The 18,585-nt window shown below is 53.3% G+C and overlaps 1 protein-coding gene across 1 annotated transcript in view; it reads left to right on the top strand.

Moving 5' to 3' along the window:
* The window catches only part of STX6 (syntaxin 6), a 56,979-nt gene extending 42,411 nt beyond the window's left edge, over positions 1-14,568 (top strand). The window contains exons 7-8 of the mRNA XM_006142317.3: positions 890-984; positions 8,481-14,568. Coding sequence (XP_006142379.1) covers positions 890-984; positions 8,481-8,557 — 172 coding nt within the window. The 3' untranslated portion in view covers positions 8,558-14,568. The remainder of the gene's footprint in view (positions 1-889; positions 985-8,480) is intronic.
* Positions 14,569-18,585: the final 4,017 nt, after the last annotated feature.

Raw genomic sequence — 18,585 nt, 5'->3', positions numbered from 1 at the left:
AGGGTATTTGGGGGTTGCTTTTCCCAGTCACACATCGGGCAGCCTTTAGAGTTAACTGCTGGGGCCAGTCCTCCAAGTGGGGACACTGGCTTCTCTGTGTGTGTGGGAGTAGCGCTACACACACGCACGCATGCGCACATACATGTATGCACCCATTCACCCCGAAGGTGGTTGGTCCTAAGGCCTCCAGATTTATGGTAAAGTGTGTAGTGCTTTTGAGAAGCCCATCACTGAAGTACATTCCTTAGTGCAGATTGACGTGACATGGTTTTGTACATTACATGGTTCTCACCAGCCCCGAGGGAAGCTGGCCTGGTGGGATCGCCCCATCCTACAGGTGAGGAACAGCCCCAGAGAGCTGTGGGTGGCTTGTCCAAGGTAGGATGGTGCCAGGTGGAAAGGCCTGCTGTCGGACTGCAGGGCATCATCTCCCAGTGCCCCGCCACAGAGCCGGGTCCACACCGCCCTGTCTGCAGTTTTGAAATCTAGAATGTGCTAAAATTCAAACGTATTTTTAAAATTTTTTCAGCAAGTTCATGTTACAGAAAAGCTTCATCTAAACCTATAGTGATGATGTTTCTTTGTAGTTTTCTCTCCAGAACCACTGATGTGTTTGATGACAGGGACTGCCCCAGACCCTGCCGGGGGTGCTGACTAATACACAAATACAGCGTGCATAACAGAATCTTTTCTAAACTCGCGAAAATTCCAAAATCAAAAACATACCTTGTTTGGAGGATTTTGCATAATGAGTTGGAGTTCCGAACCGCAGTGCTGCCTGTCTCCTGTTTGCTGAGACAGAGACCTAGCTCCCCACCAAGCTTCCATGGCCGGTGCGTTGCTGAGGCCTCGTGCCCACACCCATCCCCATGTCTGTTTCTCTCTCTAGAATGTTGGATGATTTCTCCCACGAGCTGGAGAGCACTCAGTCTCGGCTGGACAATGTGATGAAGAAACTTGCAAAAGTGTCTCACATGACCAGTGGTATGTATGACATTTAAATCTTAAGAATTCTTTTTTTTTTTTCTTTCGTAAGAGAGACTGTTGCTTTAGGGCCCTTGTGCTTGCCAGAGAGACAGAAAAAGAGAGAGAGAAAATAAATCACCTCCCGGGAGGATGGCCACACCATAATCCCTTCTCCTCCATTCTCCTCTTGGGATTTTGGGCACACACACACACACACACACACACACAGCATGAGTTTAAGCTTCCAGGTCCAGGACTCAAACCACTGTCAGCTGTGTGGCAATCCAGTGCCTTAACCACCACACCACCTGCTGGCCCCAAATCTTAAGAATTCTTAAGGGCCAGCTTGGTGCAGTGGTAACAAGCAGCTCGAGCAATGCTGGGTCCATATGGAATATCCCAGGTTCAGTCTCCTGTACCAGCTGGGTGTGTGCGCCCACAGTCCTGGCTGACTGGGAAGGCCGTGGCAAGGGGGCCGTGGTGTGAGGCCCTGTGAGGCTGTGTGTATGTGTCTGCCTCTCACGCTGTCTCCCGCTGTCCTGAGCGAAATAAATGAAAGAAAGAAAAAAACTTCTGTAGAGAAAGAAAGGTGTCTTAATTCTAGAGACTGTGTCCAAGGGATTCTCTCAGGTGTGCCCCTGCAGATCCCTTTTCTCTGGTGATGCTTTGGGGTCAGAGACAGAGGCTGCTGTCAGCCTCACCTTTTGTCATGGCCTCAGCATGGGCAAGGTCTCTGTGCTCCCCCAACTAGGTTTGGTGATTTTTCTCCCAAAGTAGCAACTGTCTTTGCAATCACAACATTCTTTTGTTTAGTTACTATACAGGAAGGTACGTTTTGGTGACTCTGCATTTATGTGTGCGTGTGTGTGTGTATGCGTGAGATAGTTCAGACAGGGCCTCACTGTGTCATGATTCTCCTGCTTCAGCCTCTAGAGTTGCAGCGATTACAGGCACAGGCAATGGCCTCAGCCTTTAGGTTGGCCTGGGACTCAAACCTGGGTTCCCATGTGGTCCCAGCCTCTGAACATAAGATCTCAGCAGCGCGCACCCCCCAGCGCCTTGCTTGACATTTATTGATTACTAGGACTCCTCTCTCCTGTTTTGTGGGAAATAATGTATTTTACATCAAAGACAAGCCAGTGTTTTTCTTTACTGTCTGGGGGGCGGTGGGGGGATGTTTGAGCTACTCCTTGCGGTACTTTGAGTGTCCTGGGAATGTCAACTCGTCCCCTCCATTAGGCATCCCCGTTTCTCGGCACCTCATTCTTCTCTTGGTTTTTCGTCAGAGTTGGACCTGAATGTTAGCAGAGTTTACTTCAGTCGTTTTCCTCTCTTAGTTTTTGCTCTAGGGCACATGTGTTCATCAGAGAGAGCGAGCAAGAGAGAGAGAGAGAGAGAGAGAGAGAGAGATCACCCCCAAGGTGGGACAGCCACCCTGCAATTTCTTCTTCTCCCTCTCCTCCTGGGACTTGGGGCACATGTGCACATGCATGTTTTTCAAGCCACTGGGTTCAGGACTCAAACTACCAAGTTGGCCTGTGGGATCCAGTGCCTTAACTGCCACACCACGGGCTGGCCCTGATGTTGCCTTTTGAGGCAAGGCTTAAATGTGTGGACGTGCACGTTCACCTTTCAGTAATGTAACTTGTGGTCAAGTTACATAACAGTTCTCTAGGGCTCGTTTCTTTTTTCTTTCTTCATCCATAGGGTGTGTGTGCCTCCCGGAGAGAGACAGTGAGAAGGAAAGTGAGAAATCACCCCCCAGAGGGGATGGCCACACTGCAGTCCCTTCTCCTCCATTCTCCTCTCCGGATTTTGGGCACGCACGCACACACACTCTTGGCATGATTATCAAGCCACCAGGCCCAGGACTCAGACATGATTGACCACGCAGGATTCTAGCACCTTAACTACCATGCCAGCTACTCACCCTGGAGCCCCGTTTCTTACCTATAAATATAGGTCGATTCCCACTTCTCAAGGTTCTTGTCAAGATGAAATGAACAATAATGTGAAAGTGTTTAACAGTGCCCACTTTGCATTAGTACTTAGTAAAAAAAATGTTATTTTAAATGATAAGGCAACAGATGGCCCTGGGCAAAGGACCTATTATATCCACAGGAAAGAAACTCATTACTGGAATTACTTTCTTCATTTCCCCAGGGGCACACACCTCTATTGGCCTAGCAGGCTCTCCGTAGCCTGAGGCTGCCTGTAGGGAGCTGGCACCAACATAGTTCATCTTTCACTCACTTAAGAAAAGTTTGCACCACCAGCAGATAGCACAGTGGTTACATCGCTGGACTTTCACGTAGTCAGCCGTGGTTTGAGTCCCAGCCCCAGCAGCTTAAAACTCATGCCAGGTGTGTGTGCGTGTGTGCCCAAAATCCTGAGAGGAGAATGGCGGAAATGGAATGCGGCGTGGCCATCCCCCCAAGGGGGTGATTTCTTGCTTTCTGTCTCTCTGTCGCTGTGGCAAGTCTACACATGCCCTATAGCAAAAATCTCTCCAAAAAAAAGTTAAAAGTTTGCAGAGTCTTCTTTCTGATCCCCTCTGTTCTCGTCTCTTCTACTTTAAGGAAGAGTGTTAATAAAGTGTTATATAACCAGCTTAAACACCGGGCCTCTCACAAGTGTATGCATTAGTCCCAAAGTCAAGTGGCTACTTCAGCACCAGTTTTGTTTGGGGAAGAGCAAACGAACAAAGATGCCCTGTGTGTGTGTTTCCCGGCATTCTGGGTATGAATAATTTAGAAAAGCGCTTGCATTGTGCTAAGCGGCTCTGTGTGTATTAATAGCACTGAGGCTCACTTATGCTCTATTCTACTTTCTCCTTAAGAAAAGTTTGGGAAGCAGAGTAAGAATTTGGGTTATATTTGCTGCACCAGAAAAAGAGCCAGGAAACAGCAGTGAGCCTGCAAGGCCCACCATATCTGACAGGTTGTCTGTTTTTCCTTTCAATCCTCGTTTGCTACCAGAAGAAGCCCTGCTTAGAGGCCGCCTCCTGCTAGGGGGTGTATGCTCTGGGGTGAGGACCAGGCGGTTTGTGTCTGTCTCTGTTCTCCTGATTTGGGGCAGGTTCGTTGCTTTTTAAGTGAACACGAGTTTGATTAAGCAGCAAGGAGCCCTCAATTTCCATAGCCCTGGAGAGGCAGAACACCCTCTCTCCATGGCGGGAGGCCCTAGAGAGAAAGGAGGCAAGCTTCCACACTTAGTGTTTTGAATGTGTTAAGATCTCCCTAATTTTCTCATTCCCCTGCCAGGAGAAAGTTGTTTTCAGTAGATGCCGAGATTTCCCCCCTCACCTTCCATGTTCATTGTTCATCTGTTCTTTTTAGGGGAGGAAAGTATTTCAAGAAAGAGAAGAACCCCACTGCTTTTCTCTGCTCCCCTCTCACTCGAGGCAGGGCCTGAGTTGTGAAGCTGACTATCACTTTTCAGCTAGGGTCACAAAAGCTCTCACCGTCCTTCTGTGCAGGAAGCCTTAGAAGCAGTGCCAGGCAGAAGCCTGGGCAACAGCCCCCCAAAACCTCATTCATGGCATTATAGAGGTCACTGACCACCTCAGCGGAAAATGGCTTAAAAGAGCATTCCTGGATTATGCTGGCTTGTATGATGCGTGCTTCTCCTTGATGGCAACCTCTGCTTAATGCACTTAGAGAAATCAAAGGCGTTAGTGGTGCTAGGGGGCTGGGGTGCAGCCGATGGATCTGGGAATCTGGCTCTGTGTTGGAATCCAGTGTTGAGGGTGGCGGGATGCCTTGGGAAGAGGTCAGCACAGGAAGGATGGGTGAGGTTGGGGGAGGCTGGGCGGGAAGGAAGCAATGACTTTATCTTTTTTTTTTTTTTACCTGGAAGAATATCAGCTAATCATGTCAATGAAAGTGGTTTTAAAGAACTTTAATTTTATTTCATCATTATTATCCCAGTTTTTAAGTTTGCTACAGAGCATATGTGTTCACCAGAGAGAGACAGGGAGAGAAAGCAAGTCACCAGGTCCAGGGCCTGAACTGTGCTCAGCCGTGTGAGAATCCAGTGCCTTAACCACCACGCCACCTGCCAGACCTGAAAGTGGTTTTAAATGATCATAAACTTTCTTCCTTTTTTTTTTTAAATTAACACGCTATTTTTTAGAGCAATTATGGAGTTTTCGTTACTCTCCCCACACACACACCCTCCCCCACATCACAGAAGGGGGCTCCTTACAATTGATAACCCTACACGGACACATCCCCAAGGTTCAGGGTTTATGGCGGGGCTCACTCTTGGTGTTGTAGGTTCTGTGGGTTTCACAGGTGCCTGGCGACGTGTGTCCACCCTCATGGCATCCTCCGGGGTAGTTTCAGAGCCCTAAAAAACCCTCTGAGCCGAGCCCTGCTGGTCATTCCTCCTCCGCCGCCCTCGGCACCCCTGGTCCCTGGCGGTCTCTGTACGCGCACCTCTGCCAACACGCATACACAGACGGTCCCGGCTGACGATGCTTGGACTTGCAATGCTCTGACTTCATGATGGTGGGAAAGCGAAACACTTTGTGGGCCAGCCCCATGGCTTAGTGGTTAAGGAAAATGGCCTCATATCAGCTCCCACAGGGTCTGATCCCAGCCTCAGAGGCTTGGAAAACACCCTGGGCACATGTCCACGCGTGTCCCACACCTGAAGGGTAGATTAGAATAGAGGAGGAGGGATTGTGGCGTGACCATCCCCCCTGGGGGGTGATTTCTGTCTCTCTCTGGTGAGTACATGCACCCTCTGGCAATAAAATTTTTAAAAAAGAAAAGAAACTGTACTTTGAGTACCTATACATTGGTTCTGGTTTTCATTTTCAATACAGTAGTCAACAAGTTAACATTGATAAGTAAGCCAGGTCTTTTGGAACATTCTACTTCAGGAAAGGAGTGATAGACTTGGGACCTTTGTCCTATCCCAGAGTTGCTTAGTGACGTTCTAGCATGTCGGAGGTAGAACAAAGTGATCTCCATTAAGATACTTGAGGGATGGGCAGGTGGTGTGGTAGTTACGGTGCTGGACTCCCACATGGCTAACCGTGGTTTGAATCCCTGACCTGGCAGATTAGTTCTTCTCTCTCTCTCTGATCAAATTGAAGAAGAAGAAGAAATAAAATTAAATGAACAATTCTTTTAAAATTTTTTTAAATAAAATTAACTTAAAAGAAGAAGAAGATACTTAAGTCCAGCCTCCGTAGCGTGGTCAGTAGCATACCAAACCTCTGAGCTAGAAACTACATGCTGACCAGAGTTCAGGTCCCCAGCCAGTCAGCCCGAGAGCGTGCTAGACATGTACGGAGTACATTGGCAGCTGGAAGATTGGAGAAAGGGGATTGCAGTGCGAGCAAGCGCTGTGGAAGGTGCTTCTCTCTCGTGTATACATGTGCTTCTGTCATAATTTAAGGGAAAGAAAAAACAGAGTTGGCCTTGTAGTGTAGCAGTTAGGTGATTAGACATTGTGCAGAGGAAACTGGATCTGCCCATATGGCTGACCAAGGTCAAGTCCCAGCCCATCTGTTTGAAAAACACACCAGGTACATGTGTATGTGCCCAGGATCTTAATGGGATGGAGAATTGGAAGAAAAAGGATTGCAGTTTGACCAATCCCTGTGGGGGCAGGGCGCAGGGTGCTTTCTCTCTCCTTCCCCTGCCCCCTCTTTTACTCCCTCTCCTTTCCTTCCTTCTCTCTCTCTCTCTCTCTCTCACACACACACACACTTACACATCCTCTGGCATTAAAAAAATACTTGCTTTATTTACTATAATTTGGTAGCAGTTCTCATTTCTTGGCCAGTTCTGTTACTTTGATATCCTCGACATTTAGAATAACTAAGTATATGTTCTGCTTTATGGATAATTTTGCAATCTATTTTCCTAGATTTGGACTTTTTTTTTTTTTTTTTGCTGTCCCAGAGTTGCTTAATGACTTTCTAGCATGTCTGAGGTAGAACAAAGTGATCTCCATTGAGATACTTGAGGGACCCTCAAGTATGCTGTAGGGTGCATGTGCTAGCTAGAAAGAGACTGGAGAGTGCTTTCTTACCCCCCGAGGGCATGGCCACACGACAGTCCCTTCTCCAGTCTCCTCTTGGAATTTTGGGCATGCATACACATGCCCCTGGTATGTTTTTCAAACTGCTGGGCCAGGGACTCAAACCATGCAGTCAGCACAGGATCCAGCCACCTTAACCACCATGCCACTGGCAAGCCCAGCTCAAACCTTTTTATGATGAAATTCTCAATAGCTTTGGTGTGCTAAAACCTGTAGGCTTTCAAATAATCTTTTTTTTTGGGGGGGGGAGAGATTTTCACTATAGGGCACGTGCGCTCGCCAGACAGACAGAGAGAGACATAGAGACAGAAAGCTAGAAATCACCCCCCAGGGGGGATGGTCACGCCGCAATCCCTTCTCCTCCATTCTCCTCTCGGGATCTTGGGCACGCACACACACGCGCCCGGCGTGAGTCTCAAGCCACCGGGTCCGGGACACGAACTATGGTCGACTACGTGGGAGTCCAGTGACATAGCCATTACGCTAACTGCTGGTTCCCTCAAATAATCTTTAATGAGTCAGTTTATGCCCTCATATTTCTGCTTCACTGGAACTCACTCCTGGTGGCTGAGCGGCGTTTTCAGGGTTAGTGAACCTCTTCTGCACAGTCTGGCTCTGGCAGGCTCCAGGACTCGTCTGTGGACAGAGGGTGTGTTCTTTCTGATCCCTCTCCCCCAGGTGAGGGAGCACCCCGACGGCCGAGCATCCCATCCCCTGAGCCGGGCCCTGCTCAGTGTGTGCGAGTGTGTGTGTGTGTCGGTGTCCTTGTTTCTCACGACAGTCCTGCAGACACCCGTTATAGAGCTGGGACCACAGCCAGGCTTGTGGGCTAGAGCAGGGCTCCCCGCAGCCTGTATGGGCCCTTGTAGCTCCAGACCTTGGGGTAGACGGGAGCCCCTTTGTTTCCCATGCTTGCTGTTCCAGATCGTTGGTAGGGCAGAAGGTTTCAGAGAAGGCCTTCCGCTGTCTACAGTGAGCCAGATCCATGAACACGGCTGCCGGCCGAGTCACCTTCCTCACTGGACAGTGCTGCGTGAAGGTCATCACGCGCTCTCCCTGGAGCTTGCTTTCTCAGCCACTCATGTCCTGAAGTGGCCAGACGTAGCTTTCATCTTCCCGTCTTCCCGTAGCGCCACTGAGACGAGAGCTCGGTAGCTCGAGTGCGATGACCTGGCCGTGGTGGGAGACTAGAGCAAACAGGCCTTGATCTGTACATGGTGCCGGCACCTTTCCTGAGGTTCGCGGACCACAGCAGGAGGCGGGGAGCCACAGGTTCTAATCACAGACCCAGGCGCAGCGCGGGCCCGAGCAGAGCGGCGACCGGCACCAGACACCTAGGCAGGGTCAGGATCCTTTCTGTCCCTTTTCTGCTTCCGAGGTGTTGCCTCAAACTCCATGTAACTGTGCCCTGAGGGCCCAGAGTCCCCGAGAGCACTGACCCCTGTCCTGCCTTGCAGACCGGCGCCAGTGGTGTGCCATCGCCGTGCTCTTCGTGGTCCTCCTCATCGTGCTGGTCCTCTTCTTGGTGCTGTGACAGTGGCAGCTGCGGGTGCGAGTGTCCCCCGCACACGAGCCCGCGGTGGAGAACTGAGCCGCGCCACGTCGCCGTCTCCTCACATTCCTGTCCAGAGGCAGACGCGGCGCCCACCGTCATTTCTCTGCGTGACCCCAACTTGAGACCGCGCCTCCTCCGTCCCAGCGCTGACGGCCGGGGAGCAGAGGACAGACGACTAATTCCTGGTGCCAGCTGGCTGGGGCCGCCGCTCCTGCTCCTGTTCGGGGGGCAGCTGGTGTGCTTGGCCTCGGGGGCCTCGTGCCCCAGGAGGGACTTCGTGTCATCCCGAAACTGCGCCGACTCCCGTGTTTGCTGTCGCTCCGTCCATCCTCCCTCGGCAGCTCTTCTCTGCTGCTCAGCCCCTCCCCTGCTCGGACCACACTGCAGCCCGTCCCGAAGCACCTGCCAGGACACGGCTCGCGGGGGCCTCGCTTTTCATTGCCCAAGAGCTGATGGTCAGTGAGGACGAGGCCAGGCACAGCCTGTGACTGAAAATGCCGCGGTTCGTTTTTCAGGGATAAGTGCTGAGATAAAATCGCTTTTGCTAGGCGCTCTTTTTTTTTTTTTTTGTGGTAGGAATAACTAATGGAAAATAATGATTCTTCCTGGGGTTGAGGGCACTAACAACTTGTCGCTTTAAGTGATGGCACAGTTAAACTGCAGCAGGACCCTGCGTTGGCCCAGCTTAGGGGAGGGTGGTCGGCCTCTGCAGGGGTCGGGGCTGGAGCCTGGCACGGTCCTGGTGCCTCCTCCCAGAGGAGCATCCTGCACTCCCAGAGCGAGCCTCCAGCGACCTGATGCCGAGCAGCTCAGCAGGGTGCGTGGCCGGGAGGCGGACCGTGCTTGCTGGCTGTTAGGTCATTCCCGTGCTGTTCCAGGTTGGGGTGGGTGGGACGTGGTGAGGACGTTGATTCCATTTCCACAGACACCGTAATGACAACAAAGACTGATCGCGGGGCAGGCCAGACTTCCTGACCGTGCGTCATAGTGCGGACCAGGGGATGAACGCGGTTCTTAGTCACTAAGGTGACAGCTTGATTTCATCATCCGTCCGTTCAGGTCACGGAGCCAGTCCAAGTCGCAGTGGTAGATGCTCTAACCGCGTTCGAGTTGCTGAAATTGCTGCGACACTAAACTTTAAGCTTCTGTGACTGTGTTAGGCCTCCAGTGTGCACGTGTATATAGGATATTTTTATAACTTCCCTAATACTGAGGTAGCAGCGGGGCCCAGGAGCAGAACTCTGCGGCGAAGGCTGCTGGCTGCTCCTCGCCGTCTTTTCAGCTGGGGGGACAGCAGCGTCCACGTGGAGTTCGAGCTTCAAGTTCTCATTTCCTTCTCCATGGGTGCATTCCTCAGCACACTAATTTTTTTTTTAAAAGATCTTTTTTCTTTTCCTTGTTTTATCTGTATTTTGTGGGATTAGTTCCCCCCCTTTTTTGTGATTTGCAATGATGCGCTTGCCCAGCTGACTTTTGAATTGCACTTTTTAATAAATATTTGTAACAATTTTTTTAAGAAGGGTATTTTATCTTCTTTAGGATCGCGATAAGTAAGGACATCTTGCCTGTTGGTGAAAGCTAAAAGCAAATTTATAAAACTGAAAGGGTGGTTGAAGTCCATGTTTACACTCAGCTCTAATGTTTGATATATAAATAAGTTATTTATTTTCAAACTGGAAAAAAATTGACTATTTCAAAGGGCTTCAGAGGTAGGGTACTAGATTATTTATGTTTTACAAAGTTTTAGGACTTAGATAGTGTAACCTTAGAACAGGGACGGTCCTTAGATTTGCATCAGAATATCGAAGTGTTTTGTTCACACTGAGCGTGACCTTGTCTGAGTACTGTAATCCACACTCCATATTACAAGAAGCACTGGCATCCTAAGGAATTGCAGGATTACCCTACTGACAAGCCATGCCAGTGTCTAGCTATTGGCAGGTTTACGGTGCCACACTGAAAGATCGAGCGTGGCAGCAGGGCCTGTTTGGAACTCACCTGGTCGTGAATGAATGAAAGAAATACTCTCTTTAGCTGAGGTAACAAGTTTTATGACCTCGAGGCTTAATTACGACAGGCTGAGCACCCCTAATCCAGAAATCCAAAGTTTAAGAACAAATTTTTTGAGGGCCAACACACCAGAAGTCGAACATTCCACACTTGGCCTCATGTGACGGGTTGAGGTCAAAATGCCACAGTGCAAAAATGTGTGACATTACCTTAGGCGACGTGTGTTAAGGACTGTTTGAAATGGAACTGGATTTCATGACTAGGCTTGGGTTCCACCCCCAAGATGATCTCACTGCGTATGCGCGAATATTCCAAAATCTAAAACCTCTGGTCCCAGGCCTGTTGGACAAGGGACGCCCCCACCTGCTTTTCATAGTGGCATGCCGACCCCACTGACGTAAGGTGTCTGCCGAACACCGAGGTGACCAGCTCAGGCTGAAGCTGGACAGGAAAGAAAAAACTGACCGACAATGCGGGATTCTCCTACAGGGCTTTCTTCCGGTCCGGTCCTCTCTCGGGCTGACTTGGCCGCACTCGGAGCCTGTTGTACCCTGGCAGGGGGGTCCCTTCAGATCCAGGGCTCACCTGAAGGGCCTGTGCTCAGGCTCCAAACGTGGCTGCCAGAGAGCGGGCCAGGGTCTGCGTGCATTCCCGAGGATACATATTTTCTCTTTGGCTGTGATGGTCCCAGGCTTTAGAGAACCAGAGTGGCCGTCCTCCATCCCCATCAGAACGGGAGGAGTATGGGAGCAACGGGGACACCCCCCACTGCCCATACGCACTTCCTGGGCACAGTTGTGGTTTTTTCGCATCATCCTTCTGCACCAGCGCTCACATTCACCGCGCTTAGAGCCCTGGCGGAGCGTGGATAGCAGGGAGGGAGCGCGATTTGTTTACTGGAAGGACGTTCCCTTCAGTGATTAGGGGGCGGGGTGGGAATGAATCATTGAAGGAGTCTGGCAGAATGTGAATCCAACCAGAAAACCAAAACCCCTTCAGCGTTTCGTCCTGGCCCCCGTGTGGACTGCGAGATCCCAGCGCTGTCTGCCCCGGGCTGCGTGGCCGAGAGAAGTCGCGGCGTGTGCGCACGTGACAAGCGTCTTCACTGGTTCAGAATTCACTCCAGAGCTGAAGGGGGATCTTGGCGACGTGCCTGGCGTTCTCTGCTTTTAGCCAGAGTTAAACAGACTGATGGGTCTGGTAGCCAACCACTTGGCACCTTCCCTCCTTCTCACCTCGTGAGATCGCGGGCTGTGAAAAGAAATCTCGGCTAACTCAACAGAAATCTGTCTCTGAAGTGCTTTACCTTCTGTAAGGGACGCTGCTGGAGCCAAGATTTTTCTCTCGGTAATTTCCCTGGCTGCAAAGTGAGACCAGAGGGACATCGATTCCCTGTCACCTTTTTAGGATTCTTTGTAGCAGCTGAAGATTGACAAGTGGAATGGCAGATCTGAGTGGCTCTTCAGCTCCGGAGACCGACCTTGGGCCGTTTGGCCTCACCTGGCACCACGAGGCGAATTTGTGAACCAAACAAACTTGGATGCTCTGGAAAGCTGCGGTTCTGAAATTTGGGGACTGTGCCACCTTTGATTCTCCTTCTTTGTCTTCCTCTCCCTGGCATTTCTTTCCTTTCTCAGTTTATTAAGAAAAAAGAATTTTTTAAAATGGTTTTTGTTTATCAAGGGTGGAGAGAAGGGGAAACCAAAGGGTTCTGGCTTCCTCGCCCTTCTGTCTCTGGGCACCAGCCAGACCACGGTCAGGGCCTGAAGACAGTGCCCCTCCCCCACCCCGACTCCTGCCAAGGCCCTCCCTGGGCATCAGGTTGTGGCTTCTGCTCCTCCCAGGGCTCTCGCTCTGGGCACAGGGACTTGTCACCTGCTGGCTGGAGAGGAGAGAGGGCCTTTCTTCAGTGTCCCCTGCCCATTCTCAGCTGCCAGCTGCAGACAGTGAGCTTACACTAGAATAACGGCCTGGTCTTGGAGGGCCCACGTTGGCCAGTCATGTAAACAGGGAGGCTGTTCTTGCTGTCTTGATGGTACCGGAAAAGTGTTTTCTAGCGTCCAATCCAGAAAACCAAGAGAAGCACAGAGCAGCCCTCAGACCCCCATAGCAACACGGTGCAACTCACTCGCTGCTCGGCCCCCAGGTGGGACTCAGCTCCAGAGTAGCTGGCGTCTCAGTTGCCATCTTTAATGGTAGGGACTTGGCATCACTTCGGGCTCGGTCCTCCTGTTGGAGTGAAACCCCAGCTCGCCCGACACACGTGGACTCATCTGGCCTGCTGCGCTCTGGACTTGGTGTCACAAGCACGCGCTTAAGGGGCTCGAGGCTGAAGGGGCTCCCAGCTGACCTGAACAACACGGCCGAGGGAGACAGTAGCTTAGCGGCTCACTCCTGGCCACAGACGGTGCGATGGGATTCGCCTCTTGGATAAACACAAGTTCTGAAATGCACGCTTACTGGGTCAGGCTGCTATGGTCTAGGCCTGACCGGGAGTTCTTCATGATCTTGTAGCTTCTTTGATTAGATCCGGAGGTCAGGGACGAGGGGGAGAGAGAACTCGGCTTCCCTCTGCCGTCAGCTGACACCGGGCCGTGTTCCTTCTGATGTGACCTGGGTCCAGAATGCCCTTCCCATGGCTGTGTAGACAGCGGTGCCCGTCCCAGTTGCCTGCCGTGCTGCTTGGGTTTCATGTCAACCCTTCACAGAACCAGCTTGCCCGCCGCAGCCAGACCCTTGTGACAAAGTGTTTTACCGTTTATTTTTAAGGTGATATGCCAGGGACCACTTGGTTATCCGGGGAGTGTTAGAAATAAGAGCGCCCAGCCTCATGGATTGTGGATCAGAGCCCACGGGCCTGTCCCCTGGCCTGGCCGGCCATCTGGCGCTCTGCCCCAGTGGAGCCTTCTGTCAGCCTTGGCAAGGAACCCTGCTCAGGGCTGTCCCTGCCTGCACCGCACAGAGCGCACGTTCACCGAGAACGACACGTGTGACCCCGCAGCTGAGGTTCGGCCTGGGGAGGCAGATGTCTTAGTCCTCGGGGGTGGAGTACCTGCGCCCGGTCCCTCGTGTGGGCGGAGGGAGGAAGGCCAGGTGTCCCTGAAGAGGCGTCTGGAGCTGTCTTGAAGCCCGTGTATCTCCTAAAAGGCCTCCGTGGGCACACCGATGGGCAGACGTCAGAGCACGGCCCAGCCTGGGAGGGGGGCCTGGGAGCCACCCAGGACAGCAGACGGGGAGGGCACCAGCTTCGGAAGGGGACGTGTTCCCACGGCTGCGTGTGACCAGAAACGCGTACCTCCCGGCCGTGGAACACGTGCCATCAGAAGGGACCACTGGGACTTTCCCGGGGGTAAAGAACCTTACTTATTTTAATTTGACTTGACTAGAAGGCACAAACTGAAGAAGTGGGTCAGGGATTAGAATCGCAGATGCTGGGGTGATTTCCAGATGGCGCTTCCCCCTCGACAGTGTGAGACAGTCAAGGCCCAGAGCGAGCCCCGGCGCAGAAGTCCCAGCCCTGGGCCGCAGGTAGATTGTCCCAGGTGCGCAGTGGGCCCTGCACGGGCCACAGAGTCACCTGGAATCTTGTTAGAAATGCAGGTTCTCAGGGCTCCCAAGGCCTGCCGAGTAGCTCACCCCGGTGAGGCCAGCTGTGTTTAAGCAAACCCTCTGGGTTACGACACACATGCCAGGCCAGGAGCCACCCCTGCGGCATCGTGCACGCAGCTGCGAGCCGGCCCTGCAGAGCTACGGCACCCGTGGCTTTGACGGTAGTCCTGACGTGGACGAAGGTTTGATAACACTATAAACTTGAAAACTTGCAAGAATTAATTACTTGTGTAAAACAGAAAAATAGTAGCCATCTTTAAAAGTGACATTTTTACACCCTGAAGTCTGTCAGCCGTGTTTCTTCCTTCTAAAATCGTGTATCAGCTGTATAAAGAACACTGTTCAGTATTAAAGAGAAATGGAAAGACCGAGCACTGTGTCCTGGGTGGGTGGTTTGGTCGTGTCGCGTTTTGTGTTTAGTTCTTTGCATCCCCAGGCACAGCCCCGTCCCCCTCCCCACCCCAGTAAACACACACGTGCACCTGCTCGGGGAGGAGAGCTCAGGACTGCTGGGTGAGCTGAATTATAAATTGCACCTTCCCTGGATGAGAAAATTAATATGAACTTTTAACCACCACAGCCCCGTACCGTGTGTTCAGAACAGTCCACAGCATGGTCTCTGCTGGGACACGGGGTCTGGGGGGGCAAGCGGAGAAAGGAAGCTGGTCCTTCATTCTCCGTGCACAGAAGGGCAGGCAGCAGGAACTCTGGCCTTGGTCAGGAACTCTGAGCCTGCCTTCAATTCTGGGGGAAAAGGTGATGAGCCCCGTGAGCTCCCTCGGGGCAGAGGTCTTCATCCTCACTACCACTGAGCATGGCTGAGCACATGACTCATGTAATGTTAAAGAGCGCTATGAAACGTGAAGCTTAACCACCCATTACAGATCTAGGTGAGGAAATGGCCCCAGAGGGGTCACTCAGAGCCCCTGCTGTCCCAGGGCCCAGCCCCAAGGTGACAGGTCAGCACTGAGGGCTCTGCTCATGTCACGTGATGGGCAGCTGAGGACAGGCACAGGCCAGGTGGCCTCGCCTCCCGGGGTGGGAGGATGCTTATTTTGAGAGTTAGGGGTGTGCCCTGAGAAAAGTTGCCCCTCCACCCCAGGGAGAAGCGTAGCCTGAGGCTTTGGCAGCTGCAGGGCCGCAGGGTCTCCCCCAGTGCCTGGCGTGCCCTGGCTCATCCACAAGAAAGTGTGATGGGCCGTCATTGGGAACGCCCCCATCGGCCACCCGTCTGCATAAAACTGACAGTGACAGTGGGAAAAGGCAAGGCCTGAGGCAAAGTGAAACAGGAGGGGCAGGCCTGTCCGCGCTGCCGCAGGAGGTCACGGCAGGACACATCTCACAGCAGGACAAGCCTGAGCACCGGGATTGGGTCTCTGGAAAGGGACCTCCCGCCAAGGTGCGGGAGCACTGGAGTGGCCCCTGTTGGGCCGGGGCAGGTGCAGCCTCCCACCTGTGAGTTCCCGGAGGGGCGTCCTCTCTCTCCCGAACACACGCCTTAGACGTTTCCTGTCGTCAGGAGAGCGCACGTGCAGACCAGCTGCCAGGGCAGGGCACCAGTGCTGCCAGGAGCCAGGCGGCCCCGTCTGAACGGCAGTGATCCTTCTGGCCCGCGAGTGATGAGACTGCCGTGCGGGCAGGGCTGGGACCAGGGCTGAGGTGGGGTATTGTCTTCACGCTCACACCCCAGGATGGAGATACTGTTGAAGCTCATTTTACACCTGAAAATGGAGGCATGGAGTAAAAATATTTGCCCAGGGGCAAGCGGTTAAGCTTGGTCTAGAACCCAGGGCTAGCTGGACCACCGAGGCCTCCCTTTCTCGACGCCATTCTGATTTCAGTGCTGGCAAGCACAGGTTTCACCAGGCTGGCCCTCTACCCTGAGCCATGGCGAGTGACCAAGGACAGGGCAGAGGGATCGCAGTAGCGGCCCCTGGATCGGCTGGTGGTGGGTAAGGCACTGGCCTTCTATGAGGGCCTGAGCTAAGCCGGGAGCACCTGCCTTGGACTTGACTGGCTCCTGCCCATGAAGCCCACAGTAGAGTTCAAGAAAGCTGCTGGTCCAGGATCTCGGGCAGGTCGGCCTTGCCGATATAATGTTTTGGAGCCTTTGTTTATTTGGCTGGAAATACGCAGAAAGTGAGTGCGCCAAACCCCTTATCATATAAACCCAGAGAAGCCTGGAGACGAGCCCAGGGTGAGCCTCGACGTTGCAGCATCTGAGTGCAGCTGTGAGCTCATGTGACCACCTGCGTCCAGATCCTGAGTTTAGCCGCAGAGCTAGACGGGGGCGGGCGCTCAGCCATGGGGCCGGGATGGGCGCTCCTGGGAAGCCTTCCTGCTCCATGCAGTGGGGCATCCTGCCGCGGGGCCTCCACTGTAGGTAGCCCTTGGCATGATGGCTTGTCTCTCTCACAGCTGTAGCCGTCTCTGGCCTGGGGATACAGGCATCCCCAGGGCAGCGTGGGCCTCCCTCCAGTGCCTGGCACCTGGCCAGGCCCCAACGGGCAGCTCCGTGCTGTGCATAGAGGCCTGGGCCCAGATTGCAGAAGGACGAGACAAAGGCAGGCCCGGCAGGCAGTCCACATCCGCAGGAGCCCGGACTCTCTCCAGGACTGGCAGGGCAGCTGTTGAGCCCTGGCTGCACAGGCACGGTACCAGAGCCAACTCCTGCAGCCCCCTTCCTTGGGGCCCAGCTATCAGACCTGGGCAACCACAGCCGAGGCCTGGGCAGAGCCGCTTGCCAGGGAAAGCTGCTGCCATTTCTAGGCAGGTGCTCTGGCTCTGTAGGAAAGATGGAAAGAAACTTCACAGAGGAAGGGGGTGTGGGGGGACCTGGGGACAGCAGGGCCTTTGACTAGCTCCAGAACCAGCCTGGGATTCAGGCTGGGAAGCGGGCTAGGCAGATGGACTTGGGAGGTCCAGTCATTGCCAGGAGAGTTTGTGGGGGAGAAGCAGCTCTGTGAAGAGTCCCAGGGAGCCCCCAGTATGGGATTCTGCAGGAGCCAAGGGGAGAGGCTGCATTGGCACGCAGGTGTCGCAGGACGTGTCCCAAGACAGGCTCCCCTAATGTTTTTGAAGGCTGCCAGGGGCTCTGTGTGTGGACAGGCATTGCAGAAAAGGCATGGGAATAGTCGGACGGTGGGTGAAAATGTGTGCAGTTGGGCCTTGGCAGACTTGGAACCAGGTACGGCCTGCGGGGGGTCCTGCTACCCAGACACTGTTCTGGAGGGCCAGGAAGTCCACAGTCACGTCGTTGCTCTCCACGCCCGGTCATGAGGATCTTCTTGGCAACAGGGACTAGGATCAATCTTCCCTCAGGGCCCAGTCTGGGAAAATTTCGTCAGCCTTGGGCAGTGGAATGGAGGAGCAAGCAGCCCCCTGGGCCTTGGCCCCAGGAGCATTTTCTTCTGCCTCCCCCAGATAAGAGCTATAGCCACACTAAACTACAGCTCTAGACAGGAACACACAGCCATTCCCCAAACAAAACATCCTTGCCTCGTGCAAGGCAACACACTCCTATTTCTTGCTAGTCTATTGTTTTGTTTTGTTTTGTTTTTAGGTTTTTGCTACAGGGCATGAGACATCACCCCGCTGGGGGATAGTCATGCTGCAGTCCCTTCTCCACTCTCCTTTCAGGTCCCTGCATACACACACACACACACACACACACACACACACACACCCCACGTGATTTTCAAGGCACTGACTCTGGGACTTGAACAGCTGTTCACTACGTGGGAGTTCAGCACCTTAACCACTATACCACCTGCTGGCCCCCTAGTCTTCTGTTAATGCTGGTCTCACACACTAGTGGGGTTGCCTGCTCTCTCCAGAATGGCGGCTCTGACAACAATTTGCCCGTCCTTCTCTGGCCACCCCCCTAAGGGAAAATGGAGGCGAAGGTCCCAGCCCCAGTGGTCGCTGGTCCTGGGCCCTCAGCAGGGTCCTTGGTGCAGAACAGAGAGTAGGAGGGGGGCTCCAGCGAGCCGTGGAGTGTCCCAGGAGGGTGGAGGACGGAGCTTCAAATCCCACCTCCACTGTCATCTGCATTTGTGACCTTGGATAAGTGACCAGCCTGAGCCCGGGGAGGACCGCCTCCCTCGCAGGGCTGCCGCGAGGATTCAGGAGTGTGTGCTCAATGCCCCAGTAGCTCTGGGAGGGGTGCGGAGGGCAGGGCAGGGCCAAGGGATGGCCACGTTCCTAAATCCCCAGGTTCTCTGGCTTCCCAAGTTCAAGCTGTGCCTGCAGATCCTCCATCATGCCTGAGATTTGGGGACACGTAGACACCGGGCACTGAGAACTTGTTCCCCCACCTCTCATCCTGCCAGTTCACGGGGGCCTCTGGGTTGCCCCATTTCCCCTCCCAGCCCTCCAGCCAGTTCCCG

Source organism: Tupaia chinensis, unplaced genomic scaffold (assembly GCF_000334495.1).
Source record: "Tupaia chinensis unplaced genomic scaffold, TupChi_1.0 Scaffold000074_1, whole genome shotgun sequence".
NCBI classification, from domain to species: Eukaryota; Metazoa; Chordata; class Mammalia; order Scandentia; family Tupaiidae; genus Tupaia; species Tupaia belangeri.
The sequence above is the reverse complement of the archived record's forward strand: the minus strand, read 5'-3'. Positions and strand labels throughout refer to the sequence as shown.